This window comes from Nelumbo lutea, chromosome 7 (genome assembly GCF_056320005.1).
Source record: "Nelumbo lutea isolate HS-2025 chromosome 7, American lotus-T2T, whole genome shotgun sequence".
In the NCBI taxonomy this organism is placed as follows: domain Eukaryota; kingdom Viridiplantae; phylum Streptophyta; class Magnoliopsida; order Proteales; family Nelumbonaceae; genus Nelumbo; species Nelumbo lutea.
This window is the reverse complement of record NC_142690.1, coordinates 14184747-14201788: the sequence shown is the minus strand read 5'-3', so window position 1 is coordinate 14201788 and position 17042 is coordinate 14184747. Positions and strand designations below refer to the sequence as shown.

The 17042-nt window shown below is 41.1% G+C and overlaps 1 protein-coding gene across 5 annotated transcripts in view; it reads right to left on the bottom strand.

Annotated features, from left to right (window-relative positions):
• LOC148845230 (protein SABRE-like) overlaps positions 1-17042 on the bottom strand; it is a 124766-nt gene that overhangs the window by 73661 nt on the left and 34063 nt on the right. For all 5 annotated transcript variants that reach the window (XM_088955581.1, XM_088955582.1, XM_088955580.1 and 2 more), the window contains one exon: positions 5466-7580. In XM_088955581.1, coding sequence (XP_088811707.1) covers positions 5466-7580 — 2115 coding nt within the window. The remainder of the gene's footprint in view (positions 1-5465; positions 7581-17042) is intronic.

Here is a 17042-nt window from a genome sequence, read left to right as displayed (position 1 = left end):
GAGACAATCCCTTTGTAAAGAGATTTGCCCACTGATTTCCTGAGCTCACGTGAGATGTGGTTATCACTCCACTTATCACTTTCTCTCTCACAAAGTGACAATCGACCTCGATAAGCTTGGTTCTCTCATGGAAGACTGGATTAGAAGAGATGTGAACAGCAACTTGGTTATCACAGTATAGTCTCATGGGTTTGTCAACCGAGAACCCCATCTCTTGTAGCAAGTTCTTCAACCATACTAGTTCACATGTGGTATGAGCTATAGCTCTGTACTCAGTTTCTACACTACTCCTTGCCACCACTGTTTTTTTCTTGCTCTTCCAAGTTACAAGATTGCGACCAAGGAAGGTTCAATACCCTGTAGTTGATCTCCTATCTGATATAGAACCAGCCCAATCAGCATTTGTATACCCTACTATTTCAAGAGTCCCTCCATATACACTTCCTCAATGAGATCACCATGTAGGAAAGCAATTTTTATGTCCAGTTGCACAAGAGGCCAATCATACATAGCAGCTAATGAAATCAACACCCGAACTGAACCAATTTTAGCCATAGGAGAAAATGTCTCCATATAGTCCACACCATACAGCTGAGAATAGCCCTTGGCCACTAACCTGGCCTTCAATCTCTCCACACTTCCATCTGGAAGATACTTCACTGTAGACCCACTTACACCCAATAGCATGCTTACCAGGAGGAAGAGCAGTAAGTTCCCACGTGTGATTGTGTTGTAGAGTAGAGAGTTCCTCTTCCATGGCTTGCCGCCACCCTGGGGAGGTAAGGGCTTCCTGGACAGTCTTGGGAATGGAAACAAATGATAGCAATGATATAAATTTGCGATGAGAAGCTGAAAGGTGAGAAACTGAAACATAGTGTTAAATAGGATGAGAAGTACAAGTGTGTTTACCTTTCCGTAGGGTAGTAGGAAGATCAAGGTCTAAGGAAGAAGAAGCAATGACAGGATTTGTCGACGAGGGCTGAATTGGAGGAGGGGTCGGTGCTCTTCTAGGAGTATACACGTGTTTGATTGGTGGCCTCTCAGTAGTAACTGGCATGGGAGGTGAATCTGCAACTGGAATGGGAACCACGGGAAGGGGATCCGCAACAGGGACAGGAAGAGGAACTACGGAGGAAGGAGAAGAAACCACAATATCCGAGAAAAAAAGAACTGATTCAAAGAAGGTGACATCGGAACACATAAATGACTTATGGAAGTTAGGGTTATAGCACTTATACCCTTTCTGAATCCTTGAGTAGCCAAGGAAGATACACTTAGTAGCTCGTGCATCTACTTGTCTAAACCAGGTCCCAAGTTTTGAACAAAACAAACACATCCAAAGACTCTTGGGGTGAGAGGAAACGGAGACAAGGTGGGAAACAACACTGAGAAGGGGGATTGAGTTCCAAAGATGGACATGGGCATCCGATTGATGAGGAAACAAGATGTGAGGACAGCATCACTCCAGAAATGCTTTGGGACATTCATATTAAGCATCAAAGACCGAGCAGTTTCAAGGAGATGTCGATTTTTCCATTTAGCTACACCGTTCTGTTGTGGGGTGTAGGCACAAAAAGTTTGATGAATTATCCCATGGTGCTCTAAGTATTGCTGAAATGGTACTGAGGTGTACTCTTTGGCATTATCGGAGCGAAGAATTTTAATATGAACACCAAATTGGGTATGTATTTCAGCATAAAATTTTTGAAAAATAGAAAACACTTCACTGCGATCTTTCATAAGATAAATCCATGTCATCCTTGAAAAGTCATCAACAAAAATTACAAAATACTTATAGCCATTGTATGACATCACTTCAATCGAACCCCAGACATCAGACTCGAGACATGACTATCAACTCTTGGACTAAAAGAGACTCTATGATGTTTCCCAAACTGACATGACTCACAATCCAAAGATGAAAGATGACTCAAGGAAGGTACCATCAACTTCAGAGCCTTGAGAGAAGGATGACCAAGTCTGCAGTGCCATTGAAGAGGAGTAAGAGAAGATTGAAAAGCTACTGGAGGGCCACCACCATCAAGGTAATACAATCCACCTACCTCATGCCCTCCACCAATCTTCATCCCCATCTTGAGATCCTGAAACACACAAGAAGAGGGATAAAAGGTTATGGAACAATTAAGTGACTTGGTTAATCTACTAACAGACATAAGGTTAAAGGAAAACTTGGGGACATACAAAACAGATGATAAAGACAATGAGGAGAGATCAACATCACCAACACCACAGATGGGAGATGTAGAACCATTAGCAAGAGTAACTGTTTGAGATGTGGAGGACTGAGAAAGAGAAGAAAATACATTAAGAGTCCCAGACATATGGTCCAAGGCTCCGGAGTTAATGATCCAGTGTGAAGGCTTTGAAGCCAAGCAAGCCGAATGGGCAAGGGTAACTGTGTTCCGCTGAGAAGATGTCTGAAGGAACTGCTCATATACAACATGGGGTACACTCACCATCTCCTTCCCAAAAAAACCAGTATATGTGAAGGGGATCAGGTCAGTTTGCTGACTTTCAGTATGTACACTTCCTAGGGGCATTACTTCTTCCTTTACCATGACCTCCCCTTGAGTTCTGACCTCCACTCCGACCACCAGCACGGTTAAACATGGGACCACCACGGTTACCTGGAAGTCCACGACCACCACCACCACCTCTATTTCCATGGCCTCCCCCTCTAGTCACCACAAAACCAGATTTGTTTGAGAGAGAAGAATGTTCTATAGACTCAATAGATGTCCTCCTAAGATAGGCAAAAACTTTTTCAAGTGAGGGAAGAGCAGACCCCCCCAGTATTTGTGCTCGGATAGGCTCATATTCAGCCTTCAAACCCACCAGAAGCCTTGTCGCATCAAGTTGCTCACGCTATTGTTGCTGAATCTGAACATCCTGTGTCAAAGGATGATACACATTGAGCTCATTTCAGATATTCCTCAAACTTGCATAGTATTCCTCCAAGCATTGACTGCCTTGCTTCAGATTAAAGTACTCTTGGTACAACTAGTACACCCTAGTTGTATTGTCTTGCCCGGAATACAGTTTCTTAGCACGATCCCAGATTTCTTTAGCTGTATCTAGAAACATAAAGTCCACGCTAATTTTTTATTCCATGCTATTCCACAGTCATGTCATTATTTGTGCATCTTCCTGTTCCCAGTCACTAAACCCTAGAGAATCAGAGGAGAGTTTCTCCTCTCTCACATGTTTTACTTTTTTCTTGGCTTTTAAAAACACCTCCACAGATTTTGCCCACGGCACATAATTCTCACCATTTAACTTAATAGATGTCATTTGAACATTTAGGTAATCTGGGGGAATCATAACGCCTGTTTTATTGTCATTCCCATCTCCAATCGATGCCATCTTAACTAATTCACCTTCAAATATTCAGCACAACTTCAGCACTTCCACAAAACTTATCTCACTCCCAGCACCACCAACTTCTTCAAATACACATTGGACATCAAATACAAAAACTGAAATCACTCAGTCATTAAATCAAACACCTGTACTGCACACTGCAGAACCATTCACACACCAAATACAAGGGCTGAAGTCACTCAGCCATTAAACCAAACATAGAAACCAGTATAAACACCACCACACGACACAAGGTTTCACTTTCAACTATTCAGAATCACCCACACACCATTCAACACAGTACAACCGCCACCACACCACTGCTGTTGTGAACTTCAGCAGTCAAAAAACTCTACTTTCAGCACACATATGAGGTAAAAACAAGGAAGAACAAGGCTGATATGCATACTAATCACTTCAAACCTCCACAAAAAAAAAAAATTGAACCAAAACACAACATTTACAGTCCACTATTTGGGCAAAAAACAGAACTGCTCATACCTGTCCACAAACAGCCCTCTTCGTATCACAGAATAGAGGGCATCTAGTACACAACCTCAACGACCACCATCACAGTAACTGGAGGCATACTCACCTCCAAAACCAAAAAACGACCACTCCTTTTTGGCCTCTTGTCGAGCTTCCACTCAGGCTAGGAGAAAATCGAAGAAAGCTGAAATAGTTGGCGGTGAACCCAGGAAGAAGACAAACAGTGAGGAAAGACAAAAAAGGGAAAAGAGAACTAGGTTTTATTGCTTTGATACCATGTGAAATCCCTATTCGATTCTAGGTTAAAGTAGAGAAGAAGAAGGGTTCGACCAGATTAGGAAAAATCAGTCCACCTCTAGCCAACCCACTTGTATTTATCTCCAATAACATAGTTACAAGAAAAGACCATATTGTCCCTCATAAATGATGGGACACATAACTTAAACTTAAATAAAATAGACCTTTCACTCTCAAATAGATAAACCAAAATGACCAAAATACCCCTGATTTGTGTATTCTAACAGGTTCCATCAAGTTTTGCAGTGGTTATCATAACACTAGAGACATGGACATTACCCGGAAGCACTCCAGAAACAGTCTGTAACTCCTTAGACACATCCATTTGAGTTGGGTAGGCCTTTTAACAGTTCTACAGCACTCCAACAACCAACCGACACACACAAGACTGACAAAAGATGGGAAACACTCAGTTGGAATCCAAGGGGAAAAAAGACCTCCCGGAGAAAGATTAGAGATCATAAAAATGTGGAACCACTTCCCATAGCTTTAGCGATGCCAAATAAACCAAAACCAACAAGTTTCAAGCATGCATCGAACCCATCCAAGGAAGAAAAAATCTACATATTGAACCAGTATTTTTCTGTATTTTCTGATGTAAAATCTGAGAAAAATCATATACACAACAGATGAAGATAAGAACCAGAAAGATAGGATCAGAAATGAAGTCATTCAAAGGAACTTATAAGTAGCTCCAATAGGTGATAAAATGAGATAAAGTATACTAAGATGTTTTGGCAATGTGCACAGAAGACCATCAACAGCACCCGTAAGAAGTGATTTGTTGCAACTTGCATGTTGAAGGGGCTAGAAGGGCTAGGGTAAGACCAAAAAGGACAAGGGTAGAAGTAGTAAGAAGTGATTTAAATGCCAATAATTTAACAATGGATATGACATTAAAAAGAATGGAATGGTGAAACAGGACTCATGTAGCTGACCCTACAGTTGGGATAAGGCTTGGATGATGATGAAGCAAAATTATCTCCACAGTACTAGTAGATCCCTTGGGGAAAGGGAGACCTTTTAACACTTCTTTTATTTTCTTTTTTTGATAAGCCTTCTTTTATTTTCTTTTTGTACATACAAGGGGGATGGATTGATATGTCTTTGTATATTCCCAGTGAACAGGTTCTTGGTGTACATTAGACTCCTGTATTTCCTTTCTTCTTTTCCGAGGCAATTCTATACTTCATCCTTCTTGTAAAAAAGGATCTATTTGGCAAGGAAAATAACCATATCCAAGAAAGACACTGAATAGAAAGTAAAAGATAAAAGGAAGTGAAAGCTTTGAAAGTGACCTGCTGACCAAACACAATGCGACCTTCACATTTACCAGAAGTTGCAGAAAAAAGTGGATATGTGTAATTTCTCAACTGAGCAACAAGAGATCCAGCATGCAAATTAATGTTACTTCCATACAGTCGGGAAAATGGTATATCCTTTTCTTGGCAGATAGGATCAAGTTTCTTTATAATCTCTATCATCGCAACATCACCACCTTCAATTTTTTTCAATGTAACATCCAACTCTGTAGCACAAACGGACAGAAGGGATGTTCTAGAAGTACTAAACTTGAACCCAGCCTGGAAGTCTTTCTCAAAGGCACCTGATCCTTCAGTTAGAACCAGATTCTGACATGACTGGTAGTAAGATTGGAAAGTTTGTTTATGAATTTCTTCTTGAACTTTTTCTACAGCTGAAGCATCCTGCAAATTGATCTCAGTTCCATCATAATAAATCTTTCTTTGAAGACAAGGTTCATTTGATTCAGAAACTTCACAAGATTGGCTGCTTTCTGAGACTAGGTCATCAAGAAACTTCAATCTAAGAGCTAATTCACAGGCCTCATTCTTCATCAGATGATAATGTTCATCAAGCCAACCCTGCAATGGCTCTTCTTCAATTTCTGCCTTGAGCTTACGTATGCAGAATCTAATACATCCATACTTTTCTGAACTAGACTTTTTTGGTTTTGAGCTTTCTTTCTTTATTGGAAATAAAATATTAGTTTTAGCATTTGTTATAAGCTTCAGACCTCGTAACATATCCTCAACTGCATCATCAATAGCACGTAATTGCAGCCGATAAGGCATGCAAATATGAACATCAAATCCTTGAATAACCCAATCCCATATCATGGTTGCCTGGACTTTTGAATCAAATGAACTATTTGATGCATTAGGAATACGGGAAATTTGCATTCGGCTACTTTTGAGGATTCTGGCTTCATTAAAACTAACCATAAGTCCTTCCAATAGTACTCCAATTCGAGCATTCTCAGAAAAAATTGACTGCACCTGAACTTCTGCTTCTACACCATCACCCGCCCCAGCAGATATATTCAACATATCCACATCAATAGCAAAAACAGATTCTCTGCTTTTTTGTTCCTTATCAGATGGTCTATGGTCAACTTTAGTTTCTTTTTCTGGTTCCAAGGTTTTCCCACTTGATATTTCTTCCTTCATATCACTACTATTAATCTCCTTAAGCTTCTCATTGTGCACCAATAACTTCAAGCGCAGCATAAGTTCAATTAGTGATAAATGAACATCAGGTTCCCACCTGACAGAAATATCAGTTGCACTGAAAAGGGAGCAGATAACCTCACTAAGTCCACCAGAACGGCGTACAAACTTTGCATTCTGCATATCAAGCAAGGTAACTTCTGCACTAGACCTATGTTCCTCCAAAAATTCCTGGTAAATAGACTTGGCTCGTTCGATCTCCATCTGTATGGATTGTTTCTCCTTGTTCACACGCAAATTGAAATGAATGATGTCAAGAGATATAGAATAGTTCAGGTGTTTGCATTCATTGGGTGTCATGGATATTATGTTTGCCCTGCGTGGTGTACCATCAGCTAAGACACTGATTACAACCTCACCACCCTGTGATCCATAATTTACACGCTTGGGGTCTGCAACAGTAGTATTTTCAACACCAACATCACCACAGAAAATTACTGAACATCGTTCAAGATGAAGTTTCAAGAGCCTGGTCCCTTTTCCTGACGACTTGGCAGAACGCCCAGCATTGTTCTGTTTCATTCTTTTCCCTGGAGCAGACATACTTTTAAAGAGCTTTTGAAAGGACATGGCTGCTGATATAAGAAATTCAACACGTTGAATGCTAAAGTATACACCCATTCTAGTCACATCAACATAGAGAACCAATTTATGCTTATTGGGATTCTTTTCAACTGATTCCATGTCCTTTTTCCCCCAATCCAGATTAACCTTTGCTACATGCACCAGGGATCCCGAATTTGTTTCCATACCAAACAGGCTTTCCTTCAACAATTCTTGATGTTCATCTGTCATCCGCAAATATAGCTCACCAAGTTCCATAAGCAGTGCAACACCTGTGCTTCCAATATTATTTACAGACATATGTAAAGATTGTGAACATCCCTGCATAAGAGATTAAAAAATTATTATGATTTCCCATGCAAAAGATTAATAAACCTATGCTGGAAATTTTCTCTTTTTCTTTTACTTTTGGGGATGGGGGGTTTTGGACATCAGTTGTATCGTTTGCTTAAAAATCAAACTATGTATAATCACATTTCTTCTTAATGACAACTAAAAAAAATTAAGAACCAAGAAAGGTATGACTACATAGCTTACTGGTTTTCATACATTTTTTCATTAAGCAAAAAAAAAAAAAATCATATAAGAGAGTGAACATCAAGAAGACACCACTCACAACTATTGAAACTGCAAAGAGATAATAAGGAAATAAGACTTTCATATTCACGAAAGAAGAAAAAATGTATCAATCAATCATTAAAAACCCTACAAGGAGATAACCCATCCCCTGAAATCCTTAATTTAATACACTGTCAGCATTTTCAGTCTCACTGATGTAGGACAATGGCTCAATGATGGCTCAATGTAAATCTTACTTCACCTTTTTAAAAAGGAAAAGTCTCAATAAACTGTCACAGTGATAATTCCTATATCTTTCCAGTTGTAGATTAACAAGTATTGGTAACAAGATAAGTTTTTTTTTATGGGTAACTTAGATTTATTACTTATGAATAACAATGATTTATATACAAAGGATCTGCCAAGTAGCCCTTTTCTCAGATCAGTAAAGTGTAGAGAAACTGATGTGGGCCCCACGCTGTGGGGCCACTCTGTCCGTAGGGTAGAATGTACCTAGTCTATTTGTTATGTTTTTCTGTTATTCTAGTTCTGTTATTCTAGTTGTTATTTACTTTTCAGTTTTATATTGTTAAGTGTTATGATGTAAACACCAAGGGTAGATGTGTCCTTTCCTGTAACTAGCATAACATATAAATATTAAGTTGAAGTGGCGGCGGCAGATGAGTCAGAATCTGTCCCTCCTTTCAGCAACTTGTGTTCTCTTGCTTCTCTTCTATTCTCTCCTTTTCTCTCATCTTCTCTTCTGTTTTACAAACCTAAAACCTTTTAGGATTCAAGACTGATTACAGTCTTGATCTTCTACATGGTATCAAAGCCTATCTAGGGCTTCTCATGTGTATCTAGTCCAGCCGACCACATGAGAACTAGCTAGGGCTGGAAGTCTTGATGAAGTTTTTCGGCGGCTGAACCTTGGAGATTACCAGGAGAGGTTCCCAGCAGTTGAAGACTTGCCGCAGCCTACAGAGAGTTGGTAATCAGGAAGAGGCAGCGAAGGTTAGGGTTCAGGTAACCGTAGAAGACAGTACACCGAAGGCAGGTAATCAGTAAGTTTGTTTCTTTACTGATTTCTAGAGATTGCAATCAGCCGAGATAGGTTGGACCTATCTAGAAAGAGGGGCCGAACTGTGTTCAAGTTTGCTCTAGGGTTTGGCTTGCCGAACTGTGATTAAGTTTGTGTCTAGGGTTTGATTGTTGGGCCGAACCCTCCTCTTCAAAGGGGATTAGTTTTTAGGGTTTCACAGTGCCCTACGACAAGTCCCACTGGTGCGGACTGCTTGGAGAGTGCAGCTGAGCACTTTAGTGATTTCAGATCCTCAAACCTACAGTTGAAACCCTATTTTTGCTCTCACAGTAGTAGGCCCCACAGTAGTGATTTCAGAGAATAGCATCTCAGATTGATAGGCGATTGATTTCAGATCAGTTTTGTGTTGGTATTCCTGATCGGATCAGACCAGTTTCAGATCACATCGGTTTTGTGTTGGTATTTCTGATCGGATCAGATCAGTTTCAGATCAAATCAGTTTCGGATCAGCTTTCAGACTTACTTCCTTGACTCTGTTTGAAAAGTAACTGTCTTTTGAGATCAGATCAGTTTCGGATCAGCTTTCAACTTTCAGATCAATTCTTTTCTTGTAAGTCATTTACTTTTCTAAGAAAAGATAGGTTGAAGTGATCTTGCAGCAAGCCCTAGTGCTGGACTGAACCTTGTGATCTACCTAGAGCTGTCCTAAGGTCTATTGTTGGCATTGATCAGATTCTAGGGTTTCACATTAACCCTACTGCAAGTCTATCTATACAGTACTGATTAGATTATGCAACTGAATTGATCACTTTAAGGACTGATTAAAACACTAATTTTGCAAAGGCAAATCAGACCTCCTTCTAAGCTGTTTTTCAGAGTTTTTTGGGATTTTCGAATTTTCTTAAAGGGGTTAGAGCTCTACGGACAGCCACTGTTGTGTTTGTTTGTTGGTTTCATATCAGAGTTATCCTAGTTGTGCACATACGCTGTGAATACAAATCAGGCCTATACTGTTTTTGGTTGTGATTGGTAGTCCAAGTGCTGTTTTAAGACTTGACCGAGATGGAGTTTAAAAATCAGGCAGAAGGCAGTTTTGGGAGCATCAGTTATGGTAGTGTTTCTGAGATGGGTTGTCAGCTTACAACCGTAAATTCAAGTACTCTAGCTTCAGCCTACCATGTCTCAGCTCCAGGTACTACTGAACCTTGTTGGGTAATAGATTCAGGTGCATCCGACCACATGACTAGCTTGCCTTCATTGTTTACCTCTTACCATTTGTCATCTGGTAGGGATAGAGTATCTATTGCTAATGGCTCCCTGGTTCCTATTTCTGGGAAGGGGGACATTAAGTTATCAGATATGATCTCCTTGTCTTCTGTCTTACATGTTCCTAAGCTTGATACTAACCTCCTTTCAGTCAGTAGTATTACCAAACACATGAACTACTCAGTAACTTTCTTCCCTGACCGGTGTGTTTTTCAGGACCTGGAGACGAAAAAGGTGATTGGGACTGGCCGTGAGACGAATGGGATCTATCTGCTCGGGGAGAGTTCTCGTCGGGAAGAGTCAGTGGGTAAGAGGTCACTTGTTTCCCAGAGTGTGAGTTCGGTTATGCTTTGGCATAACCGATTGGGTCATTTGTCTTTTCGATCCTTAAAGAGTTTGTTTCCTACTTTGTTTGATTCTGTTGAGTTGTCCCAGTTGCAATGTGAAAGCTGTGAGTTTGCTAAACATTGTAGAAACTCTTATTCATTGAGTAATAAAAGGAGTAATTGTCCTTTTGATCTCGTGCATACGGATGTTTGGGGGCCATATCACATTCCTTCTATGGGTGGGTACAGATATTTTTTGTTATTTGTTGATGACCATACCCGATTTTCTTGGGTTTATCTTGTGCATTCACGAGATGAGGTTCCCGCCCTGACCCAAAACTTTCACCAAATGATCCTAACCTAGTTTGATGCCAAGATTAAAGTTCTTAGATCTGATAATGCAAAGGTGTACTTTGCTAAGTCATTGGCATCTTACCTTCTTACTCATGGGGTTATCCATCAGAGCTCTTGCCCTCATACACCTCAGCAGAATGGGGTTGCAGAAAGGAAGAATGGGCACATCTTGGAGGTGGCTAGAAGTCTTATGTTTACCTCCAATGTCCCTATTCGATTCTGGGGTGATGCTATCCTCACGGCGGTCTACCTTATTAATCGGATTCCTTCCCGGGTTCTTGATTTGCGATCTCCTTTTTCCCTTCTATACCCACATGAGGAGTTGTTTTCTATTCCCCTTAAGACTTTCGGTTGTACCTGCTTTGTTCAGCTTCTCGGACCCCATCACTCCAAGTTTGAACCCATGGCCTCCAAATGCATTTTCCTTGGTTATGCACGAACTCAAAAGGGGTATTGCTGCTATGATCCTGTCTCAGGGAGGAGGTTCGTCTCCATGGATGTCACTTTCTTTGAGGAGACACTCTATTATCCTTGGGTTTCTCCTCAGGGGGAGAGCAGTGAGAGTAGGGGTTTAGGCCCATGTCTTCAAGAGGAGAGCAGTGAGAGTGGGGTAGTTCCTATACCTATTCCATTGGGTGATGGGAGCTGCAATGGTGAGGGTGGCCAGAGGGATTAGGAGTTGAGGGGGAGCTGCAATGGTGAGGGTGGTCAGAGGGATCAGGAGTTGAGGGTCTATCACAGGCGGTGCAGGCAGGTTTATCCCGATCATCAGCAGTCCAGGCCAGCTCCAATCTCATCTGCGGCTCCAGGTCCAGGCATTACAGTCCCAGGACCCACAGAGACTTCTTCTATTGTTGCCATTTCACCTCCTACAGATGACCTTGATCTTCCGATTGCAGTCTGTAAAGGGAAATGACATTGTACCACATCTACAGCCCACTGTATTTCCCATTTTTTATCCTATGAGCGCCTATCACCTACCTACAGGTCCTACCTTAGTTCCATTTCCAATGTCCCTATTCCAAGAACAGTGCAAGAGGCTCTATCAGTCCTAGAGTGGAGAGGTGCAATGCAAGTTGAAATGGATGCCTTGTTGAAAAATAATACTTGGGAGCTAGTTGACTTACCCAAAGGAAAGAAACCAGTTGGATGCAGATGGGTATTTACTGTAAAGCACAATGCAGATGGTTCCATTGAGAGGTACAAAGCTCGGCTAGTTGCAAAAGGGTTCACTCAGACTTATGGTATAGATTACTTGGAGACGTTTGCCCTAGTAGCCAAGATGACCACCATTCGGGTTTTATTATCTCTTGCAGCAAGCCACACTTGGCTCTTGTACCAAATGGATGTTAAAAATGCCTTCTTGAATGGGGACTTGCAGGAAGAGGTTTACATGTAGTTGCCTCCTGGATACTATGATACAGAGACAGGTAAGAAGGTTTGCCGGCTCAATAAGGCATTGTATGGTTTGAAGCGGTCACCTAGAGCTTGGTTCGACAGATTCAGACTAGCTCTTGGGAAGTTCGGTTATGTACAGGCCCAGTCAGATCATACACTGTTCATCAAGAGGGTGGAGTCTTCACTAACACTACTTGCAGTATATGTTGATGATATTGTGGTGATAGGAAATGACAGCCATGAGATTGAGTCCCTCAAACAGCTCCTTCATCAAGAGTTTGAGGTGAAAGATCTGGGTCCACTATGGTATTTTTTGGGTATTGAGGTTGCTAGATCTAAACAGGGGATCTTTGTCTCACAGAGGAAATATGTTTTAGATCTGTTGGCTGAAACTGGAAAACTGGGTGTCAAACCTGCAGATACACCCATTGAACAGAACCACAGGATTAGTGCAGAGAGTGGAGAGCTGCTTGAAGACAAAGTTATGTTCCAGCGGTTAGTGGGAAAGCTCCTATATCTGTGCTTCACTCGGCCAGATATCAGTTATGCAGTTAGTGTTGTCAGCCAGTACATGCATTCTCCTAGAACCACGCACCTTCTAGCAGCAGAAAGAATACTAGCATACTTGAAGAGATGCCCGGGTAGAGGTATATTGTTCAAGAACAGTAACCACATGAAGGTGGAGGTCTATACAGATGTTGATTGGGCTGGGAGTTTTGATGACAGACGGTCTACCTCAGGATATTGTGCCCTTGTGGGAGGAAACCTTGTCTCCTGGAGAAGTAAGAAGCAGAGTGTTGTCTCCCGGTCGAGTGCTGAAGCAGAATACAGGTCCATGGCCAACGGAGTGGTTGAAATTCTATGGCTAAGATCTCTACTTGAGGAGTTGGGTATTGAGTAAGAGAAGCCTCTGATGTTGTATTGTGATAATCAAGCAGCTATTAATATAGCACATAATCCAGTGCAGCATGACAGAACCAAACACATTGAAGTTGACCGGCATTTTGTACGAGAGAGGGTCTCATCTCAAGAAGTATGCCTCCCTTACATCACTTCTAGTATGCAACTAGTAGATATCCTCACTAAAGCCGTATCAAGAAAGAAGCTAAAAGCGGATCTATCCAAGTTGGAAATGATAAACATTTACTCCCAACTTGAGGGGGAGTGTAGAGAAACTGATGTGGACCCCACAGGTATGGAGCCACTTTGTCCGTAGGGTAGAATGTACCTAGTCTATTTGTTATGTTTTTCTATTATTCTAGTTGTAATTTACTTTTCAGTTTTATATTGTTAAGTGTTATGATGTAAACACCAAGGGCAGATGTGTCCTTTCCTGTAACTAGCATAACATATAAATATTAAGTTGAAGTGGCGGCGGCAGATGAGTCAGAATCTGTCCCTCCTTTCAGCAACTTGTGTTTTCTTGCTTCTCTTCTATTCTCTCCTTTTCTCTCATCTTCTCTTCTGTTTTACAAACCTAAAACCTTTTAGGATTCAAGACTGATTACAGTCTTGATCTTCTACATAAAGCTACCTGACCCAGCATATATCTCAATCTAATTACCACTGTGCCAAGAAAATTCCATCTCTTTTAACCCCACTTTTAGCTAATGTGTCTGTCAGATTGTTGACCATTCTTGGGACCCAAGACAAGACACCCTAGTGATTAGTCCCCCTACTAGGCTTAGTTGTTTTTGTTGAAGATTAATTAGTTTTATGATGTTTTTCTGAGTAGATGTTTTATGTTAGTTGTTAGATAGGGGTGGGGACCACAGTAGTTATGTGAGTCCAAATTTTATTATGTTTTTTGAGTGTTATATATGTTGTTTTATGTTTTGCCGCCCTATAATGGCATAGTTGTCTTTGTAATGTTCTATTATTTTAGTATAAATAATAAGTGAAGGGGGCGGCCAGATTATTGCTCTCTTTTCTTTCAACTTCTCTTCTCTTCTTCTCCTTCTCTCTTCAAGAAACTACTTTCTTTCATATTTTTTAATTCAGCAGATTTCTACTTGGTATTAGAGCATCGGCTAGGGTTTCTTGAAGCATTTTCATGCAGCCCTAGATCAGCCGACTGCATGAAGTAGTAAAGAGCTTATCGATCTGCTATAGATTGCCCAGTTCTTGGAGTTTTTTGTGGGATCTAGACACCAGGAAGGTAATCTACCATTCGGCATCAAAATCAGGAAGAACTGGAGTACGGGGAAAAGTCCCAGAAAAGTTGGACTCTTTGTTTTTTATCTAATCTTGGGCGCCCAGGTATTGTTAGTTTTCTTTTGATTTTCTGAAGAGGGCGTTTTGGTTTCTGAAATTTTTTAGGCCTCCCGGAGTGATCGATTCACTTTTCTCTTTGTTGGGAGGCGTGGGGAGGAGAGAGATTTCCCTCCAACTAGGGTTTTCTTCTTCCATAAGGGTTGGTTTCTGTATGTGTGGTATTAAATTATTTTTTGAAGGTCTCCAATCTATTTTTTTCTTATTGTTCAACTGTTTGAAGTAAAATGGAGAGTTGAAATACCGAGATGAAATCTATCGGTACTGTGGGACTGGGTGTTAGAGATAGTAGTGATATTTTTGGGTCTGGGATCATTACTACAGTAAAACTTGATGATACAAATTATTTGGAGTGGGCACAATCAGCTAAGATGGCTATTGGTGCCCGTGGAAAATTAGGGTATCTCATTGGGGAGGAGAAAAAACCTGATACAGACTCTTCCCGATGGGTGCAAGAGAATTACATGGTAATGTCTTGGCAGTGTAAATCTATGTTACCTCATATTGCAAAAAATTTCCTATGGGCTAATACTGCTAAGGAGATTTCGGATGGAATGACTAAAACCTACTCTCATAAGCAAAATGAAGCCAAAGCCTATCAGTTAAGAAAGCAGGTGATAAGTATGAAGCAGGGAGGAAAACCTCTTGCTGTGTATTTCTCAATGTTGAAAACCCTATGGCAGGAAATAGATCACTTAGAAACTGTGGTATGGGAAAGTGTAAATGATGCAGCAACTTATCACAAACTGGTAGAGAGGAATAGGGTTTTTGAGTTCTTGGCAGGGCTGGACCCTGAATTTGACATTGCTAGGCAGCAGATTCTTTCTAGGGAGGGTGTGACACTCTCTCAAGCCTATGCTTTTGTCTCTGGAGAGGAGAGTAGGAGGAATTTAATGCTGAGACAGCCTGGGATTGACCAATCGACTATGGTTGGTACAACAAAACCTAAGCCGAAGGGAGACAGGGGGTGTAGTGAGACTAGAAGGGAAGATAAGAAGGACTTGGTGTGTGATTATTGCAAGAAGCCTAAGCATACCAGGGACACTTATTGGAAGCTTCATCCAAATCTTATGCCTGCTCGGATAAGAAACAAGAAGGGAAATGCAAATGTAGCCACTACATGAGACTCTTCAGCCCCTTTCTCCCAAACTGATTAGGAATCTATTGCAGTAGTAGCAGTGATAATAGAATTGGAGAAGTTTGGACAGCTTATGAGTAAGAAAGGTTCACCCAGCTCTAGCCTTCCAGATGGACAGAAGAATGCAGGAGCCAACTACACCACTTCCTTTGCACATACAGGTAGTTCATATGCAACTACGAATCTTGCATCCACTTCAGGTAAGGAGGGACCTCCTTGGATTATAGACTCAGGAGCATCTGAGCATATGAGTAATGCCCCTACCATTTTCAAATCCTATCAGTTGTGCTCTGGTAGAGACAAAGTCTCTATAGCAGATGGTTCACATATGCCCATTGCTGGGAAGGGGACAGTTAGAGTGACCAATGATATAACTTTGTCCTCTATTTTACATGTCCCTAGACTTCATACCAACCTACTGTCTGTTAGTTCTTTGACAAAAAAATTGAATTGTTCTGTGACCTTTCTTCCTGGTAATTGTGTTTTGTAGGATCTGGAGTCAAAGAAGATGATTGGGAGTGGTCGTGAGGTGAATGGAGTCTACCTTCTGGATGAGATTCCGAGAAATCAGGGCCATCATGTTAGCAGCAACAGTAGTAGTGGGTTAGAGTCAGTAAACCAGATTATGCTTTGGCACAATCGCTTGGAACATGCTTCTTTTAGTTCCTTGAAATGTCTTTTCCCAAAATTGTTTGAGTCTGTTCAATTATCTACTTTGGAGTGTGAGAGTTGTCGGTTAGGAAAGCATTGTAGACAGTCTTTTAAACCAAGTAATAAAAGAAGTACTGCTTTTAATATTGTTCACACTGATGTATGGGGGCCATATCCAATCCCTTCCATGGGAGGATTCCGTTACTTTCTCTTGTTTGTGGATGATTATACACGATATTCTTTTAAACCAAGTAATAAAAGATGCCATTTAGCCTCCTTTTTCCAAATGGAGAGATATTTCATATACCTCTGAGGGTTTTTGGTTGTGTTTCTTTTGTTCATATTCTTGGCCCTCATCACAAGAAATTGGATCCTAAGGCCAAGAAATGTGTTTTTCTTGGGTATACTCAGAACCAAAAGGGGTATTGCTGTTATGACCCAATGTCGAGGAGCAGATTTGCCACTATGGATATTACCTTTTTTGAATCCACATTCTTATTTTCGAGTGGTTCTCCTCAGGGGGAGAGTTTTGGGGATGAGAACTCACAACCTGTTCCTCTTCCTGTTTCTGTGGTGCCTCCATCAGTTCAGCCAGCATCTACATCAGTTCAACCACCACCTGCACCATTAGTTCAGTCAGCATCGGTTCAGCCAGCACCTACACCTCCAGTTTCATTACCTGAGCCACTACGGGCAGCCTCACAACAATATTAGCACCGGCAGATGATGGTTGACTCCACACATCCTCGACCCACACCACTCTCTGTCAGTCCTTCTGA